At 41.6% G+C, this 27,941-nt stretch overlaps 2 protein-coding genes across 4 annotated transcripts; one reads left to right on the forward strand and one right to left on the reverse strand.

Moving 5' to 3' along the window:
• The first annotated feature begins 1,103 nt into the window (after positions 1-1,103).
• On the forward strand, positions 1,104-16,593 carry myh7ba (myosin, heavy chain 7B, cardiac muscle, beta a). Of its 3 annotated transcripts, none has more exons than XM_005915301.2 (44): positions 1,104-1,183; positions 1,464-1,612; positions 2,149-2,252; positions 2,356-2,499; positions 2,650-2,806; positions 2,916-2,943; positions 3,236-3,332; positions 3,901-3,924; positions 4,013-4,105; positions 4,221-4,284; positions 4,365-4,463; positions 4,550-4,653; positions 4,766-4,904; positions 5,014-5,132; positions 5,465-5,614; positions 5,856-6,026; positions 6,095-6,274; positions 6,382-6,514; positions 6,609-6,685; positions 7,024-7,111; positions 7,208-7,325; positions 7,413-7,536; positions 7,966-8,102; positions 9,783-10,038; positions 10,139-10,381; positions 10,529-10,705; positions 10,792-10,937; positions 11,028-11,118; positions 11,196-11,585; positions 11,666-11,792; positions 11,879-11,997; positions 12,113-12,309; positions 12,402-12,585; positions 12,763-12,928; positions 13,026-13,150; positions 13,232-13,347; positions 13,428-13,620; positions 13,708-13,911; positions 13,997-14,122; positions 14,238-14,408; positions 14,507-14,611; positions 14,689-14,784; positions 14,968-15,102; positions 15,355-16,593. In XM_005915301.2, exons 2-44 carry the CDS (start codon positions 1,516-1,518, stop codon positions 15,364-15,366), a joined length of 5,826 nt encoding a protein of 1,941 aa, XP_005915363.1. In that variant the 5' UTR covers positions 1,104-1,183; positions 1,464-1,515; the 3' UTR covers positions 15,367-16,593. The 3 variants fall into 3 exon arrangements, with proteins under 3 accessions (XP_005915363.1, XP_005915364.1, XP_042070576.1); XM_005915302.2 differs by having other exon boundaries at positions 1,127-1,154; XM_042214642.1 differs by lacking the exons at positions 1,104-1,183; positions 1,464-1,612; positions 2,149-2,252; positions 2,356-2,499; positions 3,236-3,332 and having other exon boundaries at positions 2,724-2,806.
• Positions 15,526-27,941, reverse strand: trpc4apa (transient receptor potential cation channel, subfamily C, member 4 associated protein a). The gene is made up of 18 exons (XM_005915300.3): positions 27,760-27,941; positions 25,114-25,242; positions 24,852-24,968; positions 24,660-24,717; positions 24,495-24,550; positions 24,230-24,358; positions 23,415-23,616; positions 23,076-23,261; positions 22,813-22,955; positions 22,594-22,725; positions 22,437-22,495; positions 22,155-22,340; positions 21,888-21,978; positions 21,660-21,800; positions 21,451-21,562; positions 21,028-21,140; positions 20,666-20,872; positions 15,526-18,234 (listed from the first exon to the last, which is right to left on the reverse strand). The coding sequence occupies exons 1-18, from the start codon at positions 27,883-27,885 to the stop codon at positions 18,097-18,099; spliced, it is 2,325 nt and encodes a 774-aa protein (XP_005915362.1). The 5' UTR covers positions 27,886-27,941; the 3' UTR covers positions 15,526-18,096.

Consider the following 27,941-nt stretch of genomic DNA (forward strand, 5'->3'; position numbering starts at 1 on the left):
CAGGAATGCTGGACTCTGGCTTTGTCTATTCTGAGAAACTCTGGTCCCCCTTCCCCCCCATGCTGCTGCACTGTCACCCTGCTCTCATACCACACACCAACCTCTCCCTTTGCTCTGAAGGTCAGATCTGGTGGAGCAGGAGTGTGAGAGGCACAGTAGCTTATGACACAATTAACGGACACACTAAATTGCAGCATCTGCAAGTGATAATACAGCACACTGGGCTTTCAGTGGACAGGCATCATTCTTCTTTGCTTTTTTCCCTCTCTGAGGCTTGGTGTGGTAAATCCAAACATGTTGCTGGCATCAGCTCCGCAGAAAAAACAAACGATGAAAAAAGAAAAACATGAAACTGTGACTCTTTTCAACACTTTTTGGGCATAAATTGAAACATTTATTGATTTTAAATTCACATGAGGCTCTTTATTGTGAACCCTGCGCCATGTTTCTCTCTATTAATATAATGTTGGATATTTATAGTAACATGTTTAATGCCACACAGCTCCTGAAATAATCTCTTCTAAGGTTGCATCCTCTGTGGCCACACACAATAGCAAACATCCCTGGCAGCACTTGACAACAAAAACGCTGCATGACTATTACTTAGAGGCCAACGTGAGTTCACAGCATGAAAGTCACGCAAGAGGTTAAATGTAGGGTCAAACAAAAGTTAAGTAGATGAAAAGATGAATTATGAAGTCTTGGCTGTAACTTTGATTCTGTTGTAGTGTTGTTGTTTTTGTTTGTTTGTTTTCATCTCTGTCTCTCTGATTATTCCTGTTTTTGTTGTTGTCTTTTAAACATATTATTTCATGGTAGAGGTAATGATGCAATGCCCTTCAGAGTCTGCATAAAGGAAAATAATAACTCTCTCCCTCCAGGATGCTCCTAATGCAACTCTCTAACACTCCCTCGCTGTGTGTACAGTGTATAAAATAACTGGGATACAAAAATAGCCGGCTTGAGTTCAGAGCAATGACAAAAACGTAGCTTTCCTTTTGTGTCAATTGAGACAGGCGCCCCGCACCAATAGGAGTCGGAGGAGGTGGCATATGCTAATGAGGGACAAATGTCCACTGACCGTGACCTTGAGGAAAACAGTATAAAGGAGGGCACATCCCAGTAAGCAGTTATTTCGTTGTGCTCTTTCTGAGGTCAGTGGACAACTTTTTACCTCTGTTTGGTAGGTTGAACTTTGCGCATTTTGCGCGCGGGGATTGTCTGCCTTTTTAAAGAGTCCCAATTTAATTTTTAAGAGTAAAGTAATCTCGCTTGCCATCGCTTCGTCGGTTAACGGTCTTTACACTTCTGTAGTTTTCTTCTGATTTCTTAGTAGCGGATTTGCGCTCTTTGCGCACAGGCTGTTTTCGTTTCATCCCTTCGTGGAAACTGAAGTAACCACAGGCGCTTTGACATGTAATGAGCTACTGACCTTAATGCAAAGATTTGTCTTCTTATCAAAGAAATTCTTCAACTGGTGCCTCCGGTTTTCGGGGCCGGCGAGGAGCTGCCACCATGTCGCGCTTTGACGTGAAAGAGTTTGGAGAGGCTTCGCCGTTTTTACGCAAATCTGATCTGGAGCTGCTGGCGATGCAAACCACGGCTTTTGACGGTAGGCCTTTTAAGGAGACTTCAAAGGAACTAAACCTTAAAGCGCTTCACTTAAGAAATAGTCTTTTTAAAAAAGGAGAAATCTATCTGATGTTGTGCGATTAGGCCTTTTCGTTTTAGTAACAAAGCTGTGTTTAATGTAATGTTTTTTAAAGGGATAAAACAAACAGTTTTGAAACAACAACAAAAAAATGCGTAAACTATGTTTGGGATTTTAAAATTGAGATCATTGTGATCGCAACAAATGCATCCTAACATAACAGAACATATATTAGTTAGTTGGTTAGTTATTAGTTATTTATATTTTATTCAAAGTTTGAATTGAACTTTGCATTTACATTATATATTTTTTGCTTGTTTGTTTGTTTGTTTGTTTGTTTGTTTGTTTGTTTGTTTGTTTGTTTGTTTGTTTGTTTGTTTGTTTGTTTAAATCTGCTTAATTAAATGTTTATTACATTTTTGGAGATTTGTTTTTTTATTATCAATAATTCCCCCAATCCTCTCAATAATACTCCTCTCTCTCTACACCTCTGCCAGGTAAGAAGCGAGCTTGGATCCCGGATGAAAAAGAGGCTTACATTGAGATCGAGATCAAGGAAGTCAGCGGTGACAAAGTCATTGTTGAGACCAAAGATGGCAGGGTAAATGTTCATCCCTCTGTGGTACCTGCTGACACATCTTTTCATGACTTTAACTGTATCTGTATGATTTCCTTCTCATGTCTTTGTGTGTCCATCGCCTCAGACCCTGACAGTAAAGGACTGTGACATCCAGCAAATGAACCCTCCAAAGTATGACATGATCGAAGACATGGCCATGCTGACGCACCTCAATGAGGCCTCTGTGCTTCACAACCTGCGCAGACGCTACAGCGCCTGGATGATCTATGTAAGTATCTCAGCACCGAGGGATGCCACGTTTCCAGGTTGCTTTAAGTGGCTAGATTATCCAGAGTTCAGCTGTGAGCTTGTGTGAAGTCAGCCTCTCAGTAGAAAGATGGTTTTAGGCATCTTGTGTCTTGTCCCTCTGTTTCCTCAGACTTACTCGGGGCTCTTCTGCGTGACAGTGAATCCATACAAATGGCTGCCTGTCTACACAGCTCCTGTGGTGGCTGCCTACAAAGGCAAACGCCGCTCTGAGGCACCGCCTCACATCTACTCGATTGCAGACAATGCCTACAATGACATGCTTCGCAGTGAGTGCACACACACACTCACGCACATATGAAATAACTCTGCAAAGTGGTCTAACGCAGCGGTGGTGTCTTTTTAAATATAAACACACATCTATTCTGTCTTCATCAGATCGAGAGAATCAATCCATGCTCATCACGTAAGTTTCACCTGCTTTATTATTATTATTATTTTTAATTTGGTCTTGTTTCAAGCCACAAATTTGGGAAGAAATACACATCTTACACACGTACAACAATTTTAAAGATTTGATTTGAAGATTTTTTTTGTTTTTTCCTCCATTTTTTGTTTTTCTCTGACTGAACCTTGTTCCTTCCTTTTTAATTTTTTTACCCCACTTGTAACATGCAGTGTACGTGTACCAGTTTTGTGAGCAGTTTTTACTGTGTCTGTTTGTATGTACACTTTGTTATTTTTTTACACTCCTATAGCGGAGAATCCGGTGCTGGCAAAACTGTCAACACGAAACGTGTCATTCAGTATTTTGCCATTGTGGCAGCTCTCGGGGATACACCTGCCAAAAAAGGAGTAAGGCCGATGTGGCAACCCGTATTTTTGTTTCATCCCGTTTTTTAATCTTTTTTTTTTTCTGCTTCATTTAATTTTTATTTTCTTCCTCTTTTTTTTGGTCCCAGGACCCCTTCAGTGTACACCCTTAAAACCATGTCCATACATTTTCCTCACTGTCAACATGGTGAATGTGAGAACTGATTACATTCATGTCTGAGTCTCTACCTTCATGTGTTGTGTTCCAGCTGCTCCACTCTGCTTTCTTATTGTTTTTAATCATTTCTTTTTTCCTCTCCCCTTTTCCCTTTTTTATGGCTCAGAATTGTAATTTTCTCTTCTTTTCCCCCTTTGCTTTAATTTTTTTGGGACTTTTCCGTGTTGTTTGATGCTCCCCTTTTTCTTCCCTCCGTTCATCATAAGAAACATGGTGGCCTTTTTTTTTTTTTTTTTTTTTTTTTACCACAGCTTTAACACCAAGTTTCTAATTTTCCAGTCGATCATGGTGTTCCCCTTTGATTGTGAGCATTATTCAGTCATGGCTTCTGTGATATGACACTCACACTCTTTTCCCCTTCTTTCTTTACAGCAAGGTCCTGCAACCAAAACTGGGGTGAGTTTAGCAGCAAAATAAACACAACTGTCAAAAATTACTTTGTGTTGGCATTTTTTTTATATTACACTTTTTTTTTTCTTTGCAGGGGACTCTGGAGGATCAGATCATTGAGGCGAATCCTGCCATGGAGGCGTTTGGTAATGCCAAAACGCTAAGGAATGACAACTCATCCCGATTTGTGAGTAACTGGAAACTGTACTTAGTCTAAAACAGAGTTTATGGATTGAAACATGTTTGGAATTCTCTTAATGGTGATTATTTATTTTAAACTCGATGATTTCTTACTTCTGCAGGGCAAATTCATTAGGATCCACTTTGGTCCTACTGGCAAACTGGCCTCAGCTGACATTGACATATGTAAGTAAATAAAAGCGCAGAGTGATTAAAACCACACAGTTCTCAGTTTGTTTCATGTCCCACACAAACATGTCCTTCAGATCTTCTGGAAAAATCCAGAGTTATATTCCAGCAGCCCGGTGAGAGAAGCTACCACATCTACTACCAGATCATGTCACAGAAGAAACCAGAACTCTTAGGTTAGTTACTCTGGTTACTTTGGATATTTAGATACTGTGTACTACTGCTGATCTGCAAAATGATTTTAAAAACCTTTGTTTTCCAGACATGCTGCTGGTGTCGTCCAACCCATATGACTACCACTTCTGCTCCCAGGGCGTGACGACTGTCGAGAACCTGGATGATGGGCTGGAGCTGATGGCCACTGATGTAAACTTTTATCCTCTTTGCTGATAAAAACAAAAAACAAAAAAACAAACCCAAACCTGCACGCTGAATAGATTTGCAAAGTTGTGAGCGTTGCTTTCTTGATCTCTTACAGCATGCCATGGACATCCTGGGCTTCCTACCAGAGGAGAAGTATGGCTGCTATAAAATAGTCGGAGCCATCATGCACTTTGGCAACATGAAATTCAAGCAAAAGCAGCGCGAGGAACAGGCGGAGGCCGACGGCACTGAAAGTAAGAACCTGTAGTCTGCAAGGAGTGAGCATAAAAGAATGAAAAGAAACCATGTAGTTAAAACAGGGGTCATGTTTCACTGGCTTTTCATCTCCCTTTCTGCTACCAGGTGCAGACAAAGCCTCATACCTGATGGGAGTCAGTTCAGCTGACCTCATCAAGGGCCTCCTCCACCCAAGGGTGAAGGTGGGAAATGAGTATGTTGTGAAGGGACAGAATGTTGAACAGGTGAGGAGACGCAGTGTCTCATGTCTGTGTTTTTGTTAAGCGTAAAGAGGCATAATCCACCCCATAATAATCATACAAACATCTATTAGTACAGTGGAGTAAAAGTTCAGTGGTCGCTCTCCTACCGCTAGGCTAATGGAAGGACGGCTTCTTAATCCTCAGTCAATACACTCACCTCTCAACACACACTAGAATATGGTTTTCAAACAACAGAGGCCACCCACGTGAATGACAGTATTCCTTCTTTGTGTGTGTGTGTGTGTGTGTGTGTGTGTGTGTGTGTGTGTGTGTGTGTGTGTGTGTGTGTGTGTAACTGTGCTTGGGTGCTGAAGGTTACCTATGCAGTCGGAGCTTTGGCCAAAGCCACGTATGACCGCATGTTCAAATGGCTCGTGGGGCGCATCAACCGGACCCTGTACACCTCCCTCCCTCGCCAGTACTTCATAGGAGTCCTGGACATTGCAGGGTTTGAGATCTTTGATGTGAGTTGATCTGCATGAAAATTCAAATAACAGTCATACAGATAAAAGTTGAAAAAATAAAACTAGTTCAACACTTGCGTGATGATACGTCTTTTTGTAACCTGATCGTTCCTCGCCGTAGCTCACACTGCAATGACTCGGCAACGCTGCAGGCTGATCTGTAACAGTTCCTCCTGTTTTTCATGCTCCTGTGGTGTCTCCTCTGAACACCTGTTCTTTTTTCTTTTTTCTTCCATTGAAGCTCAACAGCTTTGAGCAGCTGTGCATCAACTTCACGAATGAGAAACTGCAACAGTTTTTCAACCACCACATGTTCATCCTGGAGCAGGAAGAGTACAAGAGAGAGGGTATCGAATGGACCTTCATCGATTTCGGGCTGGACCTTCAAGCGTGCATTGATCTCATTGAAAAGGTGAGCACAGCGTTGTGCTGTTACACATGTGAGGGCTTATAGAGACTAACATGCTGTGTTTGGTGCAGCCGCTGGGCATCATGTCCATCCTTGAAGAGGAGTGCATGTTCCCAAAGGCTTCAGATAACAGCTTTAAAGCCAAGATGTATGACAATCACCTTGGCAAGTCACCAAACTTCCAAAAACCACGGCCAGACAAGAAGCGCAAGTTCGAGGCCCATTTTGAACTGGTGCACTACGCTGGAGTAGTAAGTTGGTTTTCACAAGAGCAATTCTACAAGATAACATTTTACATTTAATACATTACCTGTTTATTCATTTGCATTTTGTTTGTTTTTTGTTTGTTTATTTGTAGGTACCGTACAACATTTTTGGCTGGTTAGACAAAAATAAGGACCCACTGAATGAGACAGTGGTGGCTTGTTTCCAAAAGTCTGCCAACAAGCTGCTTGCTTCTCTGTATGAGAATTACGTTGGCTCTGACTCAGGTACAGTTTGGATTCTGATGGATGACTAAAGAATGAATAAATGATGTTTTAATCGTTTATTAATTTAGTAATCCTTCCTTTGACACCCTTGCAGCGCCCGACCCCAAGGCAGGTGGCAAGGAAAAGAGGAAGAAGGCAGCCTCCTTCCAGACTGTGTCCCAGCTTCATAAGGTGAGGCTGATGTGGCTGCTGCAGGGCTTGTGGAAAAACACTGAAGCTGGAAGCAAATGCACTGAGAGGCTTTAATGCAGGTGTTTAGTGCAAAATTGTGGATGTCACTGGAGCATGGGGACGGAGGCAGTTAAGACTTGCAGTGATGTTTAGGGCAATGATCACATGAACATCACTTTAAGTCTGTGCTGGCTCCTCTCTTCTTTACTTCAAGGATTTCTCATGTGAGCGTCACAGAGTAACAGGTTTTGCATGGTTGATGTCTTTGGTATTTTAACAGAATATTCAAAGTATTTTTATTCACTCATTTGGTTTGCTGTGATTCTTTGTTCCTGCAGGAAAATCTGAATAAGCTGATGACCAACCTCCGGAGCACGCAGCCCCATTTTGTTCGTTGCATCATCCCTAATGAGACCAAGACTCCAGGTAAACCGAAACGTAATCATCACATATTACCAGCTGATTAAAAACAATATGGACTTTTGGACACCACGACTCATGTTTGAAACCTGTTCTGCACAGGGATCATGGATGCATTTCTTGTGCTGCACCAGCTGCGCTGTAACGGCGTGCTGGAAGGCATCAGGATCTGCAGGAAGGGCTTTCCTAACCGGATCCTCTACGCCGAGTTCAAGCAGCGGTAAGATATGCGCACACATCACTCAGATCACATAAGAGATATCGCGGTGCTATCATGGTCCTTTTTGTTTGGTAATCATTCAATCAGCTACCGCATCCTGAACCCACACGCCATCCCAGATGACAAGTTTGTGGACAGCAGGAAAGCAGCAGAGAAGCTGCTGGCCTCCCTGGACATCGACCACAGCCAGTACAGATTTGGACACACAAAGGTGTCTATTTTATTTGATATTTTTCTATGTTTCTCATAATTTATACACAGTACATTTTGTAAGATTAAATTGAAACAGTACATAAAATACTCCATATACATATTTACACACAAAGGGATAAATTAAAATTAATAATAATAATTAATCAAAATGCTAATAGTGTATAACACAGATTTTTTTATATTAGCTATTAAACAATTCAAATACATTTATTTAGAAGGTTTCTGTGTTTTTCTTTAATACAAATATGAATATATTTTACTTAGTACATTTTTATTGTGGCTGTATTCCTTGCATGGCTGTGTCAAAGTTAAAATGATTTTTGAAATTGAAAGTTAATCGACCATTTGATTATGCAAATAAAAATCTTTGTAATCCACACTTTTTAGTTTGTATTTTGTAATTAAAACAGTGTTTCTTTTCATGTAGGTGTTCTTCAAAGCAGGCTTGCTGGGTCACCTCGAAGAGATGAGGGATGAGCGTTTGGCCAAAGTCTTGACGCTGTTCCAGGCGGCCGCTCGTGGCAAAATCATGAGGATGGAGCTGCTGAAGATGACGGAAAGGAGGTAAAAAAAAAAAAAAAAAAGGGGGGGGGGGGAGTAATTTTGCTCATTACTCTAAAAGAAGAGAAAGAGTGTTAATGAACACCAGTCTTCGAGCTCCACCTCACAGGAAGGTGAAGACATGAGTACAAAAAGCAGACCTCCAACAGTTGCTCCTCCGAACAGGTTTAATAGAGCCCGGTGAGCCGCCAGCCCCCCGGCCTGTGATACACTATACCTTATCGTTCACTCCCTCGCTCAAGTATGTTTGGCATGCAAGGGCAGTGTTATCGGCGTGTGTGAGGCGTGTGCTTGTCCTTGTATGGTTACCAGTTATGCGTGTGGCCCTGCTGTTAATAAGGGCTGCATGCCCCCCTCATCTCTCTCCCGCACACCCCACGCTCGCAGGTCTCTGGCCATTCTCTCCCTCTGCTTTCTCTAAATGAAACAATGCGGACGGTGTCCTCAGAGCCAGGTGGCGACATGTGTCAAGTGGCAGCTGCTCGGGGCCTCCCTAAAAATACAACCATCACCACCACCCCCACCCACCCCACCCCTTCCCTGGATGTCCAATGGCCCCTGGCCCCTTTTGTCCACGGCGCCTGTACTTCTAAGTGTGTGCATTGATGGGATAGGTGGCGGGTGACAGAGGATTAAAGCTGGCTGTCGGACAGAGGGCTTTAGTTTCTAAATAAACACAAACGCTCACCTTTGAGAGGCACCCGGCATGGAGTCATGTCAAAAACGCAATCAGCCCCTCAACCCTCCCGCACAACCACCACCTCCCAACCCTTGCAAGCGCACGCTCGCCCAAACCCTCTAAACATTGACGCGAAGTCCTTGACTAATCTGCTCCGGGTCCATATTTAGGGCTGTGAGACACCATCCTGCTGAGACTAAATCAATCTGGCTACCCTGTTTGGCCAGAGTCGTGAAACATCAAAAGCAGCATTAGGTGTATGATTTCATGTGGCATCCATCTGTGTATGATTAGATACAAGGGAGTGGATACTCGCAGGGTTAGTGCCAAAAAATCAAGCGCCAAGAAGAAGTCGATAAATAAACGGGGAAAGCCCGGGATAAATCTCTCTGACCTAACCGCCCTGCGGTATAACATTTAGGATTTTAACTTTGCATCCACTGAACTTTCGAGCAGACTTGGCATCATGTGACACTACTTTAGCTACCTAATATATCCATTTATTTAAGTTTTCTATTTGAACTTCTTATCTGTAGCTTTTAGTTGTTTAAACCATTTATTCTGCACCTTTTATTCATTTCAAATATAACACTTTTAGCTCTCCAGTTAATATATCATTCTCTTTACTCGACCTTTCCCTGATTACATGCTCCCAGTAGAAGTGACCACAGGGAACAAAAACTACATTTATATTTACTTTTAATTTACTGAAATAACATTAAAGCTACACAAATTTAATTCATGTTTGTTCACATAAATATATAGAAAATATATTTTTTTCCAGTCAAATTGTCACATGACTGTGATGTAGTTGTTTGCGTTGAGAGATCCGTTCTGAAAGTTTACCCCTGGTAAAAACATTGCCTGTATAAGCATTAAAACTAATAGGAAAAAATGACCGAACACTAAAACATTTTTTTTTGTCAATTAAATTATGTTATATAAAACTAATTTAGCTACACAACAGGTTTTAAACAAAGAAAACCTTTTGTTGTTGTTTTCAGAGAGGCTCTGATGATCATCCAGTGGAACATCCGGGCCTTCAACGCCGTCAAGCACTGGCCCTGGATGAAGCTCTTCTTCAAAATAAAACCCCTCCTGAAGAGCGTCGCTAACAAGAAAGAGCTGGCGTCTCTGAAGGAGGAGCTGGCCAAGCTGAAGGAAGCTCTGGAAAAATCTGAAATGAAACGGAAGGAGCTGGAAGAGCGGCAGGTCAGCCTGATCCAAGAGAAGAATGACCTCTCTCTACAGCTGCAAGCCGTAAGTTTTTCTCCTGATGTGCAGTATTTACACATTCAGCCTTTACACACACTGGCGTAGTGAGAAATTTGCTAAAGATGTACTTTTTCCTTCCTCACAGGAGCAGGACAACCTGGCAGACGCTGAGGAACGCTGTGACCTGCTCATCAAGACTAAGATCCAGCTGGAGGCCAAAGTCAAGGAACTCCTGGAAAGGCTGGAGGACGAGGAAGAGATGAGCTCTAATGTGCTGGCTAAGAAGCGCAAGCTGGAGGATGAGTGTGCCGAGCTGAAGAAGGATATAGACGATCTGGAGATCACCCTGGCTAAACTGGAAAAGGAGAAGCATGCCACTGAGAACAAGGTAAGAAAAATGGATGAGAAAGAGCAGTAAGCTTCCTCCAGGGGGCGCTAAGAGGCCAGAGAAAGGACCGCAGCATGCACAGTGGACAGGAGTTCAGTTTCTCACTGCCTGATTGTTAAACTCATTTTTAATCTTTTTATTTTGCAGGTGAAAAACCTAATTGAGGAAATGGCAGCTCTGGATGAAACCATACTGAAGCTGACCAAGGAGAAGAAGGCTCTTCAGGAAGCTCATCAGCAGACTCTGGATGACCTACAGGCAGAGGAGGACAAAGTCAACACTCTGACCAAAGCAAAGGCTAAGCTGGAGCAACAAGTAGATGATGTGAGTTTAAGACTAAACACAGAAACAAAGTGCTGTTACACCATTTAGTCAAAATTGTAAGACGTTTTCTTTCTGTGGTTCATCAGCTGGAAGGCTCTTTAGAACAAGAGAAAAAGCTACGTATGGACCTGGAACGAGTCAAACGTAAGCTGGAGGGAGATCTAAAGCTCTCTTTAGAGTCTGTGATGGACCTGGAGAATGACAAACAGCAACTTGAAGAGAAGCTGAAAAAGTGAGGATTGTCCCATAATCGCAGATTACCCATCTTTTAAACTATAAAGAGTGAATGATAAAGAACGATTCCCGAACATTTTCCCAACAGAAAAGACTTTGAAATGAATGAAATTAGCACAAGGATAGAAGATGAGCAAGCATTGTCCAATCAGCTTCAGAAGAAGATAAAGGAGCTGCAGGTGAAAATGAGCCTTAGCTTCTAGTAGAGCAGATGTGAGCCACCATCACAAAGTAACTGACTGTCGCTTTTCTCCAGGCTCGCATCGAGGAGTTGGAAGAGGAGCTAGAGGCCGACAGGGCTTACAGGGCTAAAGTGGAGAAGCAGCGCGGGGACGTGGCCCGTGAGCTGGAGGAGCTGAGCGAGCGCCTGGAGGAGGCCGGTGGAGCCACCTCGGCCCAGATCGAGATGAACAAGAAGAGAGAGGCGGATTTTCTGAAGCTGCGGCGGGACCTGGAGGAAGCCATGCTGCACCACGAGGCCACAACCGCAGCTTTGCGGAAGAAGCACGCCGACACCGTGGCAGAGCTGAGCGAGCAGATTGACAGCCTGCAGAGGGTTAAGCAGAAACTGGAGAAAGAGAGGAGCGAGGCCAAGATGGAGGCCGATGACCTGGCCTCGACTGTGGAGCAGCTCTCCAGGGGCAAGGTATAGATAGAGATTTAAACTAGTACGGGAATTGCATTTATATCTGTAGCGAAATCAAAGAATTTGCATCTACTCAACAGGCCACTTCAGAGAAGACGTGCCGACTCTATGAAGATCAAATGAACGAGGCTAAAGCCAAGGTGGAGGAGCTCCAGAGGCAACTCAGTGAAACCAGCACACAAAAGGCCCGTGCTCAGGCTGAGAGTGGTAAGAGGCTATAATTTGATCTAAAAATCTCACAGATTTCATAGACTCATAAACAATGCCTGTAACTGCTTAACTCCACTATGCAGCCGAGCTGGGCAGGAAACTTGAAGAGCGAGAGGGCATGGTGTCCCAGCTCCAACGTGCCAAAAACTCCTTCAGCCAGAGTGTGGAGGAGCTCAAGAAACAGCTTGAGGAGGAGAATAAGGTCAGCTCCCAATTTATCAGTTCATCAGTCAAAACTTACCGGCTCACTCGGCGTGTGTTGAGAGTTCCTCCAGTTAAATTAACTCCTTTTCTACCATCATAACTGATCTCTTAAGGCCAAGAGCGCCTTGGCCCATGCTCTCCAATCGTCTCGGCACGACTGTGATCTCCTAAGAGAGCAGTACGATGAAGAGCAGGAGACCAAGGCTGACCTGCAGAGAGCTCTGTCCAAAGCCAACGCTGAGGTGGCTCAGTGGAGGACAAAGTATGAAACTGATGCCATCCAGAGGACTGAGGAGCTGGAGGAAGCCAAGTGAGCGTGATGTGGTTTTTAACTTGCAAAATTCGATGGCGCCACATGATTATTTGGAGAGCTGACTTTCAGTTCTGTTTGCCTCTCATTAGAAAGAAGCTGGTGGCACGCCTACAGGAGGCTGAAGAGAGTGTAGAAGCTTCCAATGCCAAGTGCTCCTCCCTGGAGAAGACGAAACATCGACTCCAGACAGAGATCGAAGACCTGGTCATTGATCTGGAACGTGCCAATGCTGCAGCTGCTGCCCTGGACAGAAAGCAGCGGAACTTTGACAAGGTACTGGCAATGACAAGGACCCTACATCATCAGTACTGCATTCCTGGTGTGACCTACTTTGGTGAATTATCTTTGCATTCTTTAGGGAATATCACCCTATTTTTGCACCTCAATCTAGACCCCCTGAGAAGCAATGCTAATAAAAAGCCAAAGAAAACCTTTGATTGTCCCTTCCAGGTGCTAGCTGAATGGAAGCAGAAGTACGAAGAGTCCCAGTCAGAGCTGGAGACCTCTCAAAAAGAGTCTCGTGGCCTGAGCACAGAGCTCTTTAAACTGAAGAACACCTATGAGGAGACCTTAGAACATCTGGAGACCATCAAAAGGGAGAACAAGAACCTCCAAGGTACACATGGCATCATTAAAATTCAGTTGGAATTTACAGAAAGGTTTTCCCTTGACGTAAATTTAAATATAATACTTTCACATATCTTCTCCACCAGAGGAGATTGCTGACCTTTCAGATCAAATCAGTCAGGGAGGAAAAACTATTCACGAGCTGGAAAAGATAAAGAAGGGTCTGGACATCGAGAAAAGTGAGATTCAAGCTGCACTAGAGGAAGCTGAAGTAAGCAGCTTGCTGCGTTTATGTGCAATATTCCTTAAGAACAGTCTGCTAAAGCCTTAATGCTCCATCTGTCTGTCTCAGGCTACTCTGGAACACGAAGAGAGCAAAACTCTCCGGACCCAGCTGGAGCTTAACCAGATAAAAGCTGATATTGACAGGAAGCTAGCGGAGAAGGATGAAGAAATTGACAACCTTCGGTGGGTTTTCTAGATAAAGCTCAATTACACTCTTGCTGATCTGCAGGAGTTTTTTATTTGCGCCTTTTTCTCCTTTTCAGGCGGAACCACCAGAAAACGGTGGAGTCTATGCAGGCTACCTTGGATGCTGAGGCCAAGTCTCGCAACGAGGCAGTGCGCCTGAGGAAGAAGATGGAAGGCGACCTGAATGAGATGGAGGTGCAGTTGAACCACGCTAACAGGCAGGCCTCGGAGTCCCAGAAACTCCTCAGAAACCTACAGGTGCAGCTCAAGGTGAGTCCATAACTACAGCCAGTCAGTGAGCTCACCTGATGTGCCATTGCACTCTAATGACTTTCTCCACCTGACGCATGACTCCAGGACACTCAGCTAGAGCTGGATGAGACCACCCACAAGAACGAGGAGCTGAAGGAGCAGGTTGCAGTGACAGAGCGTCGAAACAACCTGCTCACCGCCGAAGTGGAGGAGCTCAGGGCCATGCTGGAGCAGAACGATCGCTCACGCAAGCTGGCAGAACATGAACTGCTCGAGGCTACTGAAAGAGTCAACCTGCTGCACTCTCAGGTTGGAAGAAAATATTAGATGTTTTTTAAGATAACACTAGTTATAGTCTTGTACTTTAAATGTTGAAAGGAGTTTTCCGTTTCAGAACACTGGGCTGATCAACCAGAAGAAGAAGCTGGAGGGCGATCTGTCCGTGCTGTCAAATGAGGTGGATGATGCCGTACAGGAGTGCCGTAATGCAGAAGAAAAAGCCAAAAAGGCAATCACTGATGTAAGTGCCCCAGTAACCAAAATACCAAATACAACTGTATACATCTGTGGCATAGGACTGGTTGCAATTAAGTTAGATTATTTGCCGATTTAACAGAGATTTTCTGCATTTATAGGCGGCCATGATGGCAGAGGAGCTGAAGAAGGAGCAGGACACAAGTGCGCATCTGGAGAGGATGAAGAAGAACATGGAGCAGACCATAAAGGACCTGCAGATGCGTCTGAACGAGGCTGAGCAGATTGCCCTCAAGGGTGGAAAGAAGCAAGTTCAGAAGCTGGAGGCCAGAGTAGGAAATCACATCAGTCAACTGCATATTTACATAGTCTCTCGTCCACATGCTTTACTTTGGAGTGAGTTTTAGTCATTTGCTTATTGCAATGGTAGGTCAAAGAACTGGAGAACGAATTTGAGTCTGAGCAAAAGAAGAGCCAAGAGTATCAGAAGGGAGTGCGCAAGTATGAAAGGAGAATCAAAGAGCTCTCCTACCAGGTAACTCACTGCGTGTGCACACGGAGCATGCAGAGGTGTGCAAATAAGATGTAAGACCTACCTCTGTCTCTCTGCAGGCCGAGGAGGACAAGAAGAATCTGGTCCGCCTGCAAGACCTCATCGACAAGCTGCAAGCCAAAGTAAAGAGTTACAAGAGACAGGCCGAAGAAGCGGTGAGTTTTCTGTTTGACAGTAAATGAAAGCTGTAATCGAAGCGATGATTCTAAGTGATGTTGTTTAAACTACAAATTTCTGAGCTTTTCTGTGCGCCACCAGACTGAAAATATCAATATAATACTCAAAGATCTTTTAGTTTGGTGTAAATTGAATATTTTTCTTGGTTTTCTTTTACGCAGGAAGATCAGGTGAACACCAACATGTCCAAGTACAGGAAACTCCAGCATGAGCTTGACGATGCAGAGGAGAGGGCCGATATGGCTGAATCGCAGGTCAACAAGCTGCGGACCCGCACCCGGGATCAAGGCACCAAGGTCGGTAAACAACCCACAATGCATTTCTTGTTACAGCTCACTGCAGAATGGAATTGTATGACCTTTGGAAGAATATTTTAAAATTAGCCAGCGGGCTCCGTAGCATGGACTAATTTTAGAAGAGACTAGATGTAATCCTCTGTTAAAGATGAACTCACTTTAGCCCTCTCATGTGATCTGTAGCACGGTTATGAGTAACTCTGACACTGTGTATGTTGTTGCTAACAAACATCACTGTCTCGTGCTTTTCAGCTGGCCGAGTGATGGAAGAAAGCTGCCCTCAAACCTACGACAGTCAGCCAGCTGCAACAGCTGTGCACCAACTGTGATGGCGCACCCTCCAAATAAAGACTTTTAAACCTTTAAACGTGTCTTGTGTGTGTGTCAGTCAGTCAATGTGATAGAGAGATGCGATTCAACAAAGACAGTCTAAAGAAGAATTTATTATATGATTAATTTGACAAACAGCTGTTAAATAAGGAAATTAAACTTGAATACCAGCATTAGAGCAGGAGCATGAGGGCAAGTTTGTTACCGAAGTGTTTATTAGAATGTGGAACAGATTTTGTGAGTTGAACAGGGTTAGTCAGAGATTAACCATAAAGATGAAAAATAGATGTATAATTTCCTAAAGCCGTTTTACGACAGATTGTACACGACATTACTCACTGTCAGCATCTTTGAAATGCCGTTTGTCGCAAACCCCATAGATGCCGTCAATCCTAGTGAGATACAATCATCTTCCTTCACTCCCTCCCACCCCAAAAAAAAAGCACCATATAATCAGTTGTAAAAGTGTGTTTAGGGCTTTTTATGACCGTCCCCCTCATGCTAAACATTACATAAAATGTACAGTTAAAGTCAAAGTCAGGGGTCTAAAATAAGTCAAATAGTGTGTTATATTATGCAGCATGTTTTTGGCCAAAGAGGATAACATTTCACCATTTTTTTCTGTACAAACTAATGAATGAAAACTAAGGCCTACTGGGTGGATCACACCACATACAGCATTACTATAGAGAACCAGTTCTCTTGTGCATCATACAGAAGGGTCACTCTCAGAAACTCATCACAAAGCTACGGAAACTAGGGTGAAGAAAATGTTTATACAGGTATTCCAAAGAGCTCACACCATTCATGCTTTCATACCAACAGCTTCGTCCGACTTCTACCACCAACGGCTGAAGCGATAACAGCGTAATAAACAATCTGTCCTGAAGAACACCGTTGTAAATATTCTTGGGCATCCAACAAAGAAATGGAGAACTCGAAAAAGAAGCACTTACGGGTACTTGCGTTACTTTCACTGCAAAGCACAGAAGATGAAGTCATTTAAAGTTTGCGCACACCAGTCAAGAGTTTTAGCCCACACCAGTCAAGAGTTTTAAGACATGCTAAAAGCTAAAAAAATAGGAGAACCTTAAGAAGCTTTAAAGCAAAGAGAAGGCTTCAAAAAAAAAAAAAAAAAAAAAAAATTGACATGTTCACTTGCATCTCAAGGCAAAAAAAGCACAACTCGTGGTGTCGGAAATGCCCTCATACATTCACGTGAACACAACGTGCTGGGATTAAATCTGTACACTTGTGATTAGGAGTGGTTTGATCTGTACGGCGTTGGGATAAAACATGAGGTAGCTGATTCATTTGTACTTGTTTGACTGGACACACCCAAATCTTTTTAGCTCTGCATCTTCCATTTCAACAAAACAGGAGCACATTCAGGCTGTGGACAACTTTAACACAGCCATGCTCATCGTTTAAACTAAAGCTGTGCTATGCAGAAGGAGCCACCAAGAAGATTGTCATTCTCAGCTTGAAGGTTTCAGGAAATGCCAAATACCAGAGAAAGTGGAGGATTTCCAATCAAATGCTGATGTTGGGTTGAAAGCTAATTCGCATAAAGCAAACTTTGGGTATGGGGTGAACAAAAACTCTTATTTTAACACTTACACCTGCATAGTTTATTCTCTTCCCAAAGCATTTTCTCACAAAAGCTTCTGTTACATAATGAAGATTTTTTTTTAACAAATGGGTTAAAATATAAACAATAAAAACAAATGTGCAATATTTTATTCTACAATTTATCCAGAGCTAAAAGCCACCGTTTTAACAACACAAAATATAAGTCAAGAAAAATAATCTTGGAAAAATAATAATAATATTAATGAGTCCCTGGGTGGGGCTTCTGAAGCCATAACTGAAGGGTGGTTTTTAGATGAGAGGTACCCCATGTGATATGTGGAAAATGCCAGCACACCCTCAAGCTACCTAAATGTGCTGAGTGGAGCCAGAAAGCACCAATGAACAATAGCCACCTAATAAAATAGACAGACGGGTTCATTGAAAATTCTCTTTTTAGAGGACTCATAAGGGGGGGGAGAAGGGGGGAAAAGTAAAAAGCCATTTTCCTCCAAGCTCAGGCAGTGGAGTGACATGGAGTCAACAGAGAGCATGAAGTTAGTGCGAGAGTGAGGCTGGTGACTCCTGGCAGCCCTGTGACACACCACTAACCTGCACATGAAAGTTCAAGCTGCGGTAATTTCCAAACCAAGTCCATTTTTTTCCTAACATAACTTGTTGAATCATACATATTTATCATAGAACTTTCTAGGTTATATAAAAAGTTTTATTTAAATTTCACCTAAAGCAAACAACCAATGCAGATGTCATGTTTTGAAGGTTGTTTAATTGTCTGTTATACCATGTGGCCAATCTGGGGTGGGAATACAGGTTTTCCTCTTCTTTCTCTTGAAAAGCGGATTTAATTCAGTGAGAAGACGATGGCCAGGAAAACTCCTATTTGCTGAAATCTGTGATGACAGCCTCCATGCGAAGGTGTAGACAGCAAACAGGTGAGTTTTTACATCCAGAACACAGTTCCTAAGCAGCCGGACGGCTCAGCTCAGCGGGGTCATTGCCAGCTTTAGGTGTCCATGCTCCATGTGGCCATCTGCCCCATCCCATCCCCAGTGCACTAAGTGCACACACTGGAGGTCAATCTTCCAGCAGATCTCTGTCCAGATCCATGAATGGTTCATCGATGTAGCTCGCTATGGCACACAGAGAAGTCCTGTCTGAACCCAGCAGCACTGATACAGTCTCCTTCCAGTAGCTGAATGGGATACAGGAGCTCTGAAAAAGGGAAAACCAAGATGAATAAGAACAAAAAAAACCCCCCCAAAAAAACAAAACAACCCACAGCTAAAAAGGTATCCCAGCTATAGCTATAATAATAGTTATAATTAGTTATTCAAGTAGCCTTTTACATAAAAAGAGTAAAAACCAGTAAAAGGACTTTTACTGGTTTGTATGAACAGATAAATAGAATAGAATAGAATAGAATAGAATTCAACTTTATTGTCATTGCACATGCACAGGTACAGGGCAACGAAATGCAGTTTGCATCCATCCAGAAGTGCTTTAGTGATATAGGTATATTACAATATATATTAGCAATAGTATAGATATGTAAGTATATTACAGAAATGGGTCTATTATGGTATGTTATAATGTACACGGTATGAAGTATGTTGTGAATATTCTATAACTATAGGTAAGTACAGGCTGTAGTGAGAAATCGGTTAAATCAGAATAGGTTAGCTAGATGTCTCTTGGATCAATGTTAACACTTACAGATGAGTGTTCAAAAATAATAATACTTAAAAATAAATAAATAATAGTCTTGTTATAATGCCACTAATTGCCACCAGAACAGACTTAAGACTTGTTTATCTAGGCTAAAAGTTTTCCCTAATTTTGTGTTTTGATAACTGAGATTCAAAGAGATTCAAAAATAGAAATAGAGGTAATCAATGATGCTGAGATCTGGTGACTAACACCACAAATCATAATTGGCATCGTTTAAACATGAAACCACTGAAAATGCAAAACACCCTACACAACACCGCAGAGCTTCAAAAATCACCTTGTTGTAGGGTCAAACGTTTGGATCGGCACTGTTCTCCTGATGCAAGCATTAAATCATTTTGAACTTATGAAATTAGTTCTTTCATAATAAGCTCTGCCCCCCCCCAAAAAAAACCCCATCTCTCTACACCAAAGAATTACAAAAAGTGCATACATCTCTGTAATGAGGGATTATGTGCTAATATCCTTTACTCTGTCACTACATGACCTGATCAAACTGTCCACCACTAATTAAATGTTTCCTTTCCAAATTAAACCAATGGCAAAGCATCAACTGCCAACTAAAATCTCTGACCCCATTTATAGAAGTATTTCCCACAGGAAGCACTTCTTCTGTTAAGCAGTGTCTGTGTACCCTATACGTTTATAGTGTTTAAATTTGAAGGGTACTGAAGACTACAGCAAGTTGGTATGTGTCAAAGTCATTAACCTGTGGCAGTCACCAGTGTAATTAGGTTGGACAGTGCAAATCTAATGGAAAATTGTAGCAGCCAAGTTGAAGACATCTGCCACTTGGTGGCAGCAGAGCAAGCAAAACAAACACATTGACATCACCTTGTAAAACTGTTATGCTGACAGTGAGTGGGACATTAAGAAACATCTTTACATGTTCTTTTACAAATGAAAGAAAATGGCTTCAGAAAACAGTAAGAAGTCTGGGTTTTACAGAATTCCTGTGATAGAACTTTTAGATTGTTTTACTTTGAGCTCAATGACCATTTTGCTATTTTGTAAAGTTATTTCCAAACATCTGTTAGTCACATTGTTGCTTGTGAAAGGAGCTGAGCCCTGCATCTCCCTCCCATCAAAGCAAAATCTGTTGCACCATCTTCAGCATTAAGTCCCACTAATGAGTAAATGTTGCTCATAGAGTTGATAATTTCATAGGGCAGTCAAATGTTTTAGATCTACTTACATAATCAATGTTTAAACAGCCATGTGAAAATTAAAGGGGGAAAAAGCCCTCTTCTGAGACAACGCTACAGCAAAAGTAAACACTTCGGTTTTGGTATAACTTAGTCCCAGCATGTGTATTTTTTTCATATTAAATAATATAAAAAGAATTTTATATTTGTTTACCTCCAATTAATTAATCACAGTTTGAGTGGAGAACACAAAGAGCACATACATTTTCTTCTTTTACTCTAGTTTTATTTAACCCCTGATGGAAAAACCTGGCTGTTAATGCTCGACACCAAATTTATCCGTCTGCTGTTTGGTGATGGGCAGGTGGATTTAACAGGGATTCCTGACTGGTGGTGGCTACTGCTGCAGATGATATGTGGCACTTAAACATTCAGCAGAAAGAAACTATTTTTTAGAAGGGCAGGTTTTTAGTTGTGGTGGTGTGGCGTGGGTATTTCAGTTCTTGTATGGAAAGTCCCTGACTTACAGAAGTTCTTCACAAAAATGAAAGACAATATCTAATCTGAAAGAACTTCTATGCACCTCTACAATTTACAAGTGCTGCAGCACAGCAATCAAAGTCTTGGTTTTATCACTGTGCTTGCAAACCTTTATACTGTGGAATGTTTTGAATGCGTAACACAAATGCCACTTAATATAAGTGAAGAGATTCTTGCTTCCTGCCTGTGATGATGGACCTGGTTGAGTGTTTGTACGTTCAGCTACTCACATTCTCCAGACAAGTGCTGTCTTTGTCCTTATTGAGGTAGTGGCGCTGCCAGAATCGCAGTAGGTTGTGAAAGTTGTTAAGCAGGCAGCCCGGGTACTTCTCAGCATACTCCTTCTCACGAAGGGCGTTGAGGTAGAAGGGCAGTTTAGCCTTTCTTCTGGCCAACATCAAAATCACCAAACTGGTGTTTAAACAGCTGACATTCTCCTGTAGAGAAACAGACCTCAGTTATAATTAAAAAAAATGTTAAATGCCAAATGTCTCTGAACTGACTTACAGTTTACTTTTAAACAGACTTTTTTGCTAAATAATCACCATGATCTTCTATGAAAACATGTGGCAAGGTGTAAATGAACCCAGACCTGTGTGAGTGTCTGTACATTGATGATGTTGACCAGTCGGAAAAGGAACGACAGCCTGTTCTCAACTCTGGCCATGTACGATAGCAAGCAGCACTCAGAAAGTACCTCCACCACTGGGAAACAACAAAGAACACAAAACATGTTTGTAAAGTGGAGGAAAAAAAAACGTAATAAATCAAATAAATGTATCAATGTACTCTCACTTCTGGCGCACATTGTTTCATCAGCTATCAATTCCACTTCAAACTCTTTGCTTTCTTTTAGATTTTGTCAGCAATCATTAATTTTATGTATTCTTTAAGCACATTAAAGTCCCAAAGATCCAAACAAAACGAAAAAATAAATAAAAAGAAAAGGCTCATATTAAGTTCTGCCTTAAATATTCTATAAACACCAGTTTACAACCATCAAATTTCCATTTACCTTTGACATCTTCAGTCTGGCTCTCAAAGCGGTCCAATGAAAGAACGATACAGCGTACTAGCATGTTTGAATCCACGAGGGAGCTGTTGATCTGTGTTAAAAACATCTGAAACTAAAAAAGAAAAGAAAAAACCATTAGCAACAATGCAGTACGATCTTTTTCAGCCAGTATATATATTCTTAATAAATACTAGGATCCATCATCATACCTTTTCTGGAGTGTTGACATATTTGTTGAATCTCTTGAAAGCATCAATGTTGAACTTCATGAGCTCACCAAGCAGATCGAAGTAACTCTGAAGGACATCGCGAGATGTACAACCACTGTCTATGATGCAGAACAGGATGTGCTGTCGAGGAATGAAAATGGAAAGTGAACACCGATTCACTAAAGAAGAAGAAAGATCTCTGTACATGGGTGGTAACATTTATCTTACTTCTAGTAGGCCCCTCTTCAGAAGGAACATTTGGTCTGCATAGGATGTGGCACCTCTGAGGAAACTTTCCACTGCCCTTGCCTGCCAGAATCTATATATAAACACCCAAGAGAAACAATCAGCTAAAGCAAACTACACAGAGAAACCCCGAGCAGTCATTTAAATGGCACAATCTCTGATTCTCCAATATGTGCATGTCAGACTTTTAAAGAGATGGCTGACTATATAATCTGCATTATCTCCGTCTTTGGCCTACATAACACTTACCTGAAAGACGAGTCTGGAGGCTCCCTCTTCATGACAGTCAGGAGACGTGTGAGGAGGCCCTTCTTCCCATCACACACGAGGCTTCTATCTGTATTGACAAGAGCTTCCACCTCTGGGATATTAGCCTTCATGGAAATGGCACTCAGTTCATTCAACTCCTGGCTATTTAGAAGGAGGTACTTGTTCCTGAAAGATAGGGAACATATTGAAAAGGTAAATCAAGATTTGATATTTCGTTTAAGGTTAAAAGTTAAAAAAAAAAAAAACAAAAACGCTGCTTACTCGTGATGATCACTGAAACTCTGAAGTAATCGCAAGAATTGGATTTTGAAGGATATCTCCTGTGTGACAGGAATAAAGAGTGTTCACCCTCCATATTTTAAAAAGTGATATGTAATTGTAATGATGAGTTTAGGACTACTGAATTGAAATTTCATACTGGACTACAGTCACAGTTCTCATTCTGGCCATGCACCACGTGATTCGAAACTGTATATTTCCTCCAGATGAGCTTGTCGAACAGGTTGTTGAGCCCTGGGATGAGACGAAACTCAGCCAGCATCTTGTGAACCTGAGAGGAGTTACAGGGGGGGAAAAAACAATTTAACTCTGTTCAGACAAAAAATTCAAACTCAGCTCTAATGGTGGGGAAGAGTACCTGATTCCTTTGACGGCCCATCAGAAGAACACAGAGCACATACAGTACTTCTACTTTATACATAATCTCATGGACAATCTTCATGGACTGGGGCAGTCGATGTCTCAGAGGGCTGGTAGCCAGAGAACTCTCATCTGACGACTCTGTAGGTGAGGAGAGAGAAAAACCACAGAAAAAACAAAAAAACATGTCCAAATGTATTATTAGAAGTTCATGGAAATGCAACCATGAGTTAGCAGTATCATAAATGCCTTTTTCCTCACCTGTACTGCTTTGCTCAGGTTCCTCAGTGGCCATCTGCATGAGAGCATCCAGTACCAGAGCATTATCCAGCCATGTGTACCAGTCCTCCAGCTCCTGCAGGAAGTTAGCACCTGTGGCTTCAGATACCTTTCTAGTGGCCAACTTACAAAGCCGCTCAATAAATCCTGGGATGCTCAGCAGGGTTACTGTTGGAAAACAATGCCTGTTAGTTCAGTTTAATGACATTTCTTGTTACAAGTGTCAGAAACAGGGTAAACAAACGCAGTCAAATGCACTCTTGCTATTGTACAAAATAAATTACACAGCCAATAAATCTTTGAACTCTGAAGACAACCTACCCTGGTTGACCTCTGCACGTGAAGGACTTGCATTGCGTTTTTGCTGTGCATTTTTGGCCAACAGGGTGTGCTTGTCATCATTTCCCACATCAGGTTCTGAGATTGTGACAGAAAGGATGCGACAGAAGTTGGCTAGCTGTTGCTGGTCAAAGCTTTGGACCAGACCCGACAGGTTAGGGATGCCCTCTAACTGGATCATCTCCTGAAAGGTGTGACCAGATGTAAAACATCAAATGTGAACAGAATGCAGACATTGCAACACTTTCAAAAGTAACTTTTGAGACAGACCCCGACTAAATTTGATTTGACCCAGCAGATATATGTATAAATGCTACACGCCAGTTTACGCGTAAGACCTGAAAATATTTACTTCTTTTGTATTTACAAAACTGACAAATGATCAGAATAATACATACTAACTAGGCTAACTGTGACTTATACATTTTCATGGACCAAAGGATTATCTGTCATAATTAGTAAAAAGATAAGGAAAGCTGCTAAGTGAAGTGAGAGAGATGTCTAAACCATCAGGAGCACACAGCATAAAATTAAATCAGTCGCATTTTATAATCTCCAAAGTGCTCTGACAGATAGCTGGCTTAGTTATGGATAATTAAGTACCTGGAGTTTTTGCCAGAGTCCACCCTGTACTGGTCGCCAGTCTGTTGCATGGCTAACACACGATTATAATCCATTGCTTAAAATCATTTTTAAATAGTTGAGTAACTATGCATTAAAGTGAAGTCAAGAGATCCATAAATACATTTACCCCCTACTGTCACTTAATCCAAGTAGAACTCTTTACTTTGACACACCTTTTTTACTCCAAGAATATCTTCAATAAGGGTAGCAGTCTGCAGAAAGGTCTTCTTGTTTGTCATCAAGGTGAAGAGAAACAGAACAAAGTCATCCCTAGCAGCCAGACTCTTTGTGACACCCTCCGTCTATGAATTTAAACAAGGAATTTTACACGGTCATTAAATTATGCAAAAATGATTCTGCATCAAGGCAAACAACTGGAAGGGAAAATATGATGTGCGCGGCATATTTTATATGAAAAAGATGTAACATGGTACTTACACATATGCAACAGTTGTACAGAACACTAAGGCAGTCTTTGACCAGGTCATCATTCACTGTTGTAACAGAAGCACAAATATTAATCTGACTGTTTCAGAATTATAGGAAAAAAACTAAGAACTAAAACGCAGAAATGCGGACAGATGTTATGGCAGTCCTACTTACTTTTAGGTTTCTTCTTCTGCATAGTTAGTGTAGGTCTCATCAGGATTTCCACTAGAAGCTTTATGAACACAGACAAATGAGAAAACCATTTTATTTCTCCAGTATCTCAGGAGGAGTTGAGCTATACATGAGAGTTTATTCTTCAGAAATGACAGCTTCAGTCCAATAACACCACAAGAATGTAAGACTTACATCAACTCCACCAAAGAGGTCAAAAGTGTACGTGTTGGGGAAGGTGGATTCCTGAGCGGTCTTCCTGTCCTCTGTGACAAAGGACATGGCCTCCACAGACAGCTGGGATAATAATAACTGCCAAAAAAACAGTGGTCACATTACTATTTTCCCCACCAGTTTTCAAAGTAAAACACTAAGCAAAAAAAAAAAAAAAAAAAAAAAAGAAGCTAAAACCAGTCATTTCACTGCCTCCTTTGATGGACTAGTGCTATGTGGATACCTTAAGAAAGGTGTGGGCATGGGAGAGGTCACTGTTGGGATGGCTGCTCTCATAGAGCTTCTGCAGCAGAGTAGGGATGCCATTCCACTTGGCACGTTTATCTCTCTCCTGAAGCAGGCCTCCTGGGAGCTACAACACATAAAGAGGCAACATGAGCCCTTTTCAAACATGCACTGCAGTCCTGAACTAGATACTACTTAGAGGAGCAGTATATGAGACTGCAAATGTCAGAATCAATCCAATTAGCACTAAACAGACTTTATCCCACCAGCTCCCTAGTTTCAAGTCTGTAATGTTTGATTAAGTCAATCTGTGAATAGCACAGGTAATTGTTTTGAGAATTCACCACGAGTAAATGCTCTGTCCTGCACATTCTGCTCAGAAACCACAATACTACATAGTACTTTCAGTAGTGAAAAATCAGTCTGACATTTACTGTCCGCTATGTGAGAAGGTCTTCTCATACTTTATTCTAAACTGTATGACGTTTTTGTGAAATCAGCTATACATAGTAAAAATATACAATTTTCTTTTAGACCTTTAAATAAAATTACATCGTTAATAAACATAAAAGCAGCGTGACATTGACTATAACACATACAACACACATATTTTATGAGTCAGTCAAATAAATAATAAAATTCTCATTCCAATAGGTTTGCAACTTTCAAAGAAAGAAACATTTTATGAGAACAGCAAGGCAGTAAGCCTTCTTTTAAATGAAACTAAAAAAGCCACACCTTTGATCATACCATAGACTACAAAAGCTAACATGCCCCAACAGAGTTTCTATTTAAACCTTATGAAATCTAAAGTCATAGAGACCTTAAGATCAGAGTCATTGCCTCCCTTGATCACAGGAAACACATATTTATTGTGACATATAAACTTCCTGGAAGAAAAGAACATCTACACAAAAACATTATTGACCAAGTTAAAAATATGCGAAAGAAAATGTAAATATGCATGTTTTTAAATGTTGTTACCAGAAAACGTCTCACTGAGAAAGAATGAAATAAAAAGTTGAGATAAAAAAAAGCATATTTATGCATGACAAACTGACTTTATTACAATGTGTGATATCTTAACTCTGTTTACTCTGGGCAGGTACTGGTTGTGAAAACAGCAAACAAGCCCAGTCTTCCTACTGTCACTTTCACATGAAATGATTTGACCAATTCTTAATATTGCCCCCTTTTTTTTTTATATTAAAGATGATGAAATGAAAAAAAAAAAAAAAACTCAGAGAGTAATCAATCAAGGCCTAAGAACCTTTCAGGCAATTTTAAACAAAATGATCTGTAACAAAATTTAATGGGTAATTGTTTTGGCCATGCTCCACCATCTCCACCAACTTTGCTGAAATTGGGCAAAAAGCTGAAGAATGATCAAATAATTAGCTTTAATTCATGTCTCAGAGGCAGTTCAACCTAAAACACCAAGTGGACTGCTCTGACAACTGAAGGCTCAAACCACAGCACAAGACATACCCTCCTTAAAATCTGTTCATGTGTCAGCAGAACTGGCAGGACTCCTGTGTTTTCCCAAATTACAGCAATTCATAACATTCCCTGGACGGCCTAAGAAAACTTGTTTAAAGTCGACGTGTTCAGGGTTATCGGGGGCGTTAACAGATAACGCTGGAAATACCTTGCGTTATTAGAACCTCTACTTAAGAACAAAGCTTCTTTGTAAACGTCATTACGCAGTACGCTAGCTGGAAATGTGACAGTCACGCCACTAACATATGCATTGAAAACAAAAAAGGTGTTAATGGGTTTAATCAGCTTTGCAATTTGACGGCTTTTTTTTTTTAGGATGAAACGGGCAATATCATAATAGATATGCATGAGTTGAACGTGTGGAAACACCCGGAGAGCTGCGACATTCGTATGCACGAAGATACGTGGAAATCTAAACAGTTGGCGTAAGCTGTCGCTAGCATTAAATCAAAAACCAACCAACCCTTCACACTTAGAAATATCGTGTAAATGGCACAAAAATAAACCTGCGAACGTTAACATACCTTAACAGCTGTTGTGGCGTACCCATTTATGGAAACGATAGTTATTGTGGTTAGTGCTGTTACGTAATCACCTGAGCTATTCTGCTGGCTTAGCTAGTTAGCTGTCGCTAGCTCCTTCACTACCATTAGCAAATCTTACTGTCGTTTATACCAAGATTACAGTATTTAGAAAATAAAGTGAGGGGCGCTGTAGAAATATTTACATTATTATAGTCAGCGGCCATAAGAACAGTCCGAAGACAACCGACTTTAAAATGTTTTATATCGTACAAAACCTGGCCTCCAATGCTAAGCTAATGTAAAGCTAACAACAAAAGAGCCACTTCAACGGAGCTTTTCTCATACACTTGTAGCAGTGACAGCGTCATTTGGATTGTCAGCGAGCAAAAACATGTTTCCTGGCAATAGGTTGTATCATAGTTTAAAATTGCCAAAGAAAAATCACACCCCGTTATGTTTAGCCTCTTAGTCAAGCCCGAGCTGACAGGAGCGACTACAGCTCCAGCTAGGTCTCTCGGACAACATCTTCCTTTCAGGCTCGATTCCAAGCGCAAGTCCCTGGTCTCAGTCGATCAACTTTCGAGTGGTTTAACAGTCAAAACAAATGTCGTTTCTCCCACCTGTGTTCCTCGACTGAAGCCCTGGCCAGTGATTTTAGTGGCCGTGAACTTCGTGATGATATTGCTACTGTAGTTTCTTCGTTTTCCTCTCGTACAAGGGGACTCGCACCCCAGAAGCGTCGCCATTATTTCTTCTTCCTGAACTGAACTGTTTGGGCAGGAAGTGAAAGGCTTTGATGAAT

Source organism: Haplochromis burtoni, unplaced genomic scaffold, assembly GCF_018398535.1.
Source record: "Haplochromis burtoni strain Fernald_Lab_line unplaced genomic scaffold, NCSU_Asbu1 Contig_12, whole genome shotgun sequence".
NCBI classification, from domain to species: domain Eukaryota; kingdom Metazoa; phylum Chordata; class Actinopteri; order Cichliformes; family Cichlidae; genus Haplochromis; species Haplochromis burtoni.

Coding starts and splice junctions, on each gene's coding strand:
- myh7ba (XM_005915301.2), top strand. CDS start 1,516: ATGTCGCGCTTTGACGTGAAAGAGTTTGGAGAGGCTTCGCCGTTTTTA. Junction 11,998..12,112: donor AGCTTGAGGAGGAGAATAAG/GTCAGCTCCCAA, acceptor TGATCTCTTAAG/GCCAAGAGCGCCTTGGCCCA. Junction 13,348..13,427: donor GAAGAAATTGACAACCTTCG/GTGGGTTTTCTA, acceptor TCTCCTTTTCAG/GCGGAACCACCAGAAAACGG.
- trpc4apa (XM_005915300.3), bottom strand. CDS start 27,885: ATGGCGACGCTTCTGGGGTGCGAGTCCCCTTGTACGAGAGGAAAACGA. Junction 24,969..25,113: donor ATGCCCACACCTTTCTTAAG/GTATCCACATAG, acceptor TTTTTTTGGCAG/TTATTATTATCCCAGCTGTC. Junction 21,141..21,450: donor CCAGACTGAAGATGTCAAAG/GTAAATGGAAAT, acceptor GTTGTTTCCCAG/TGGTGGAGGTACTTTCTGAG.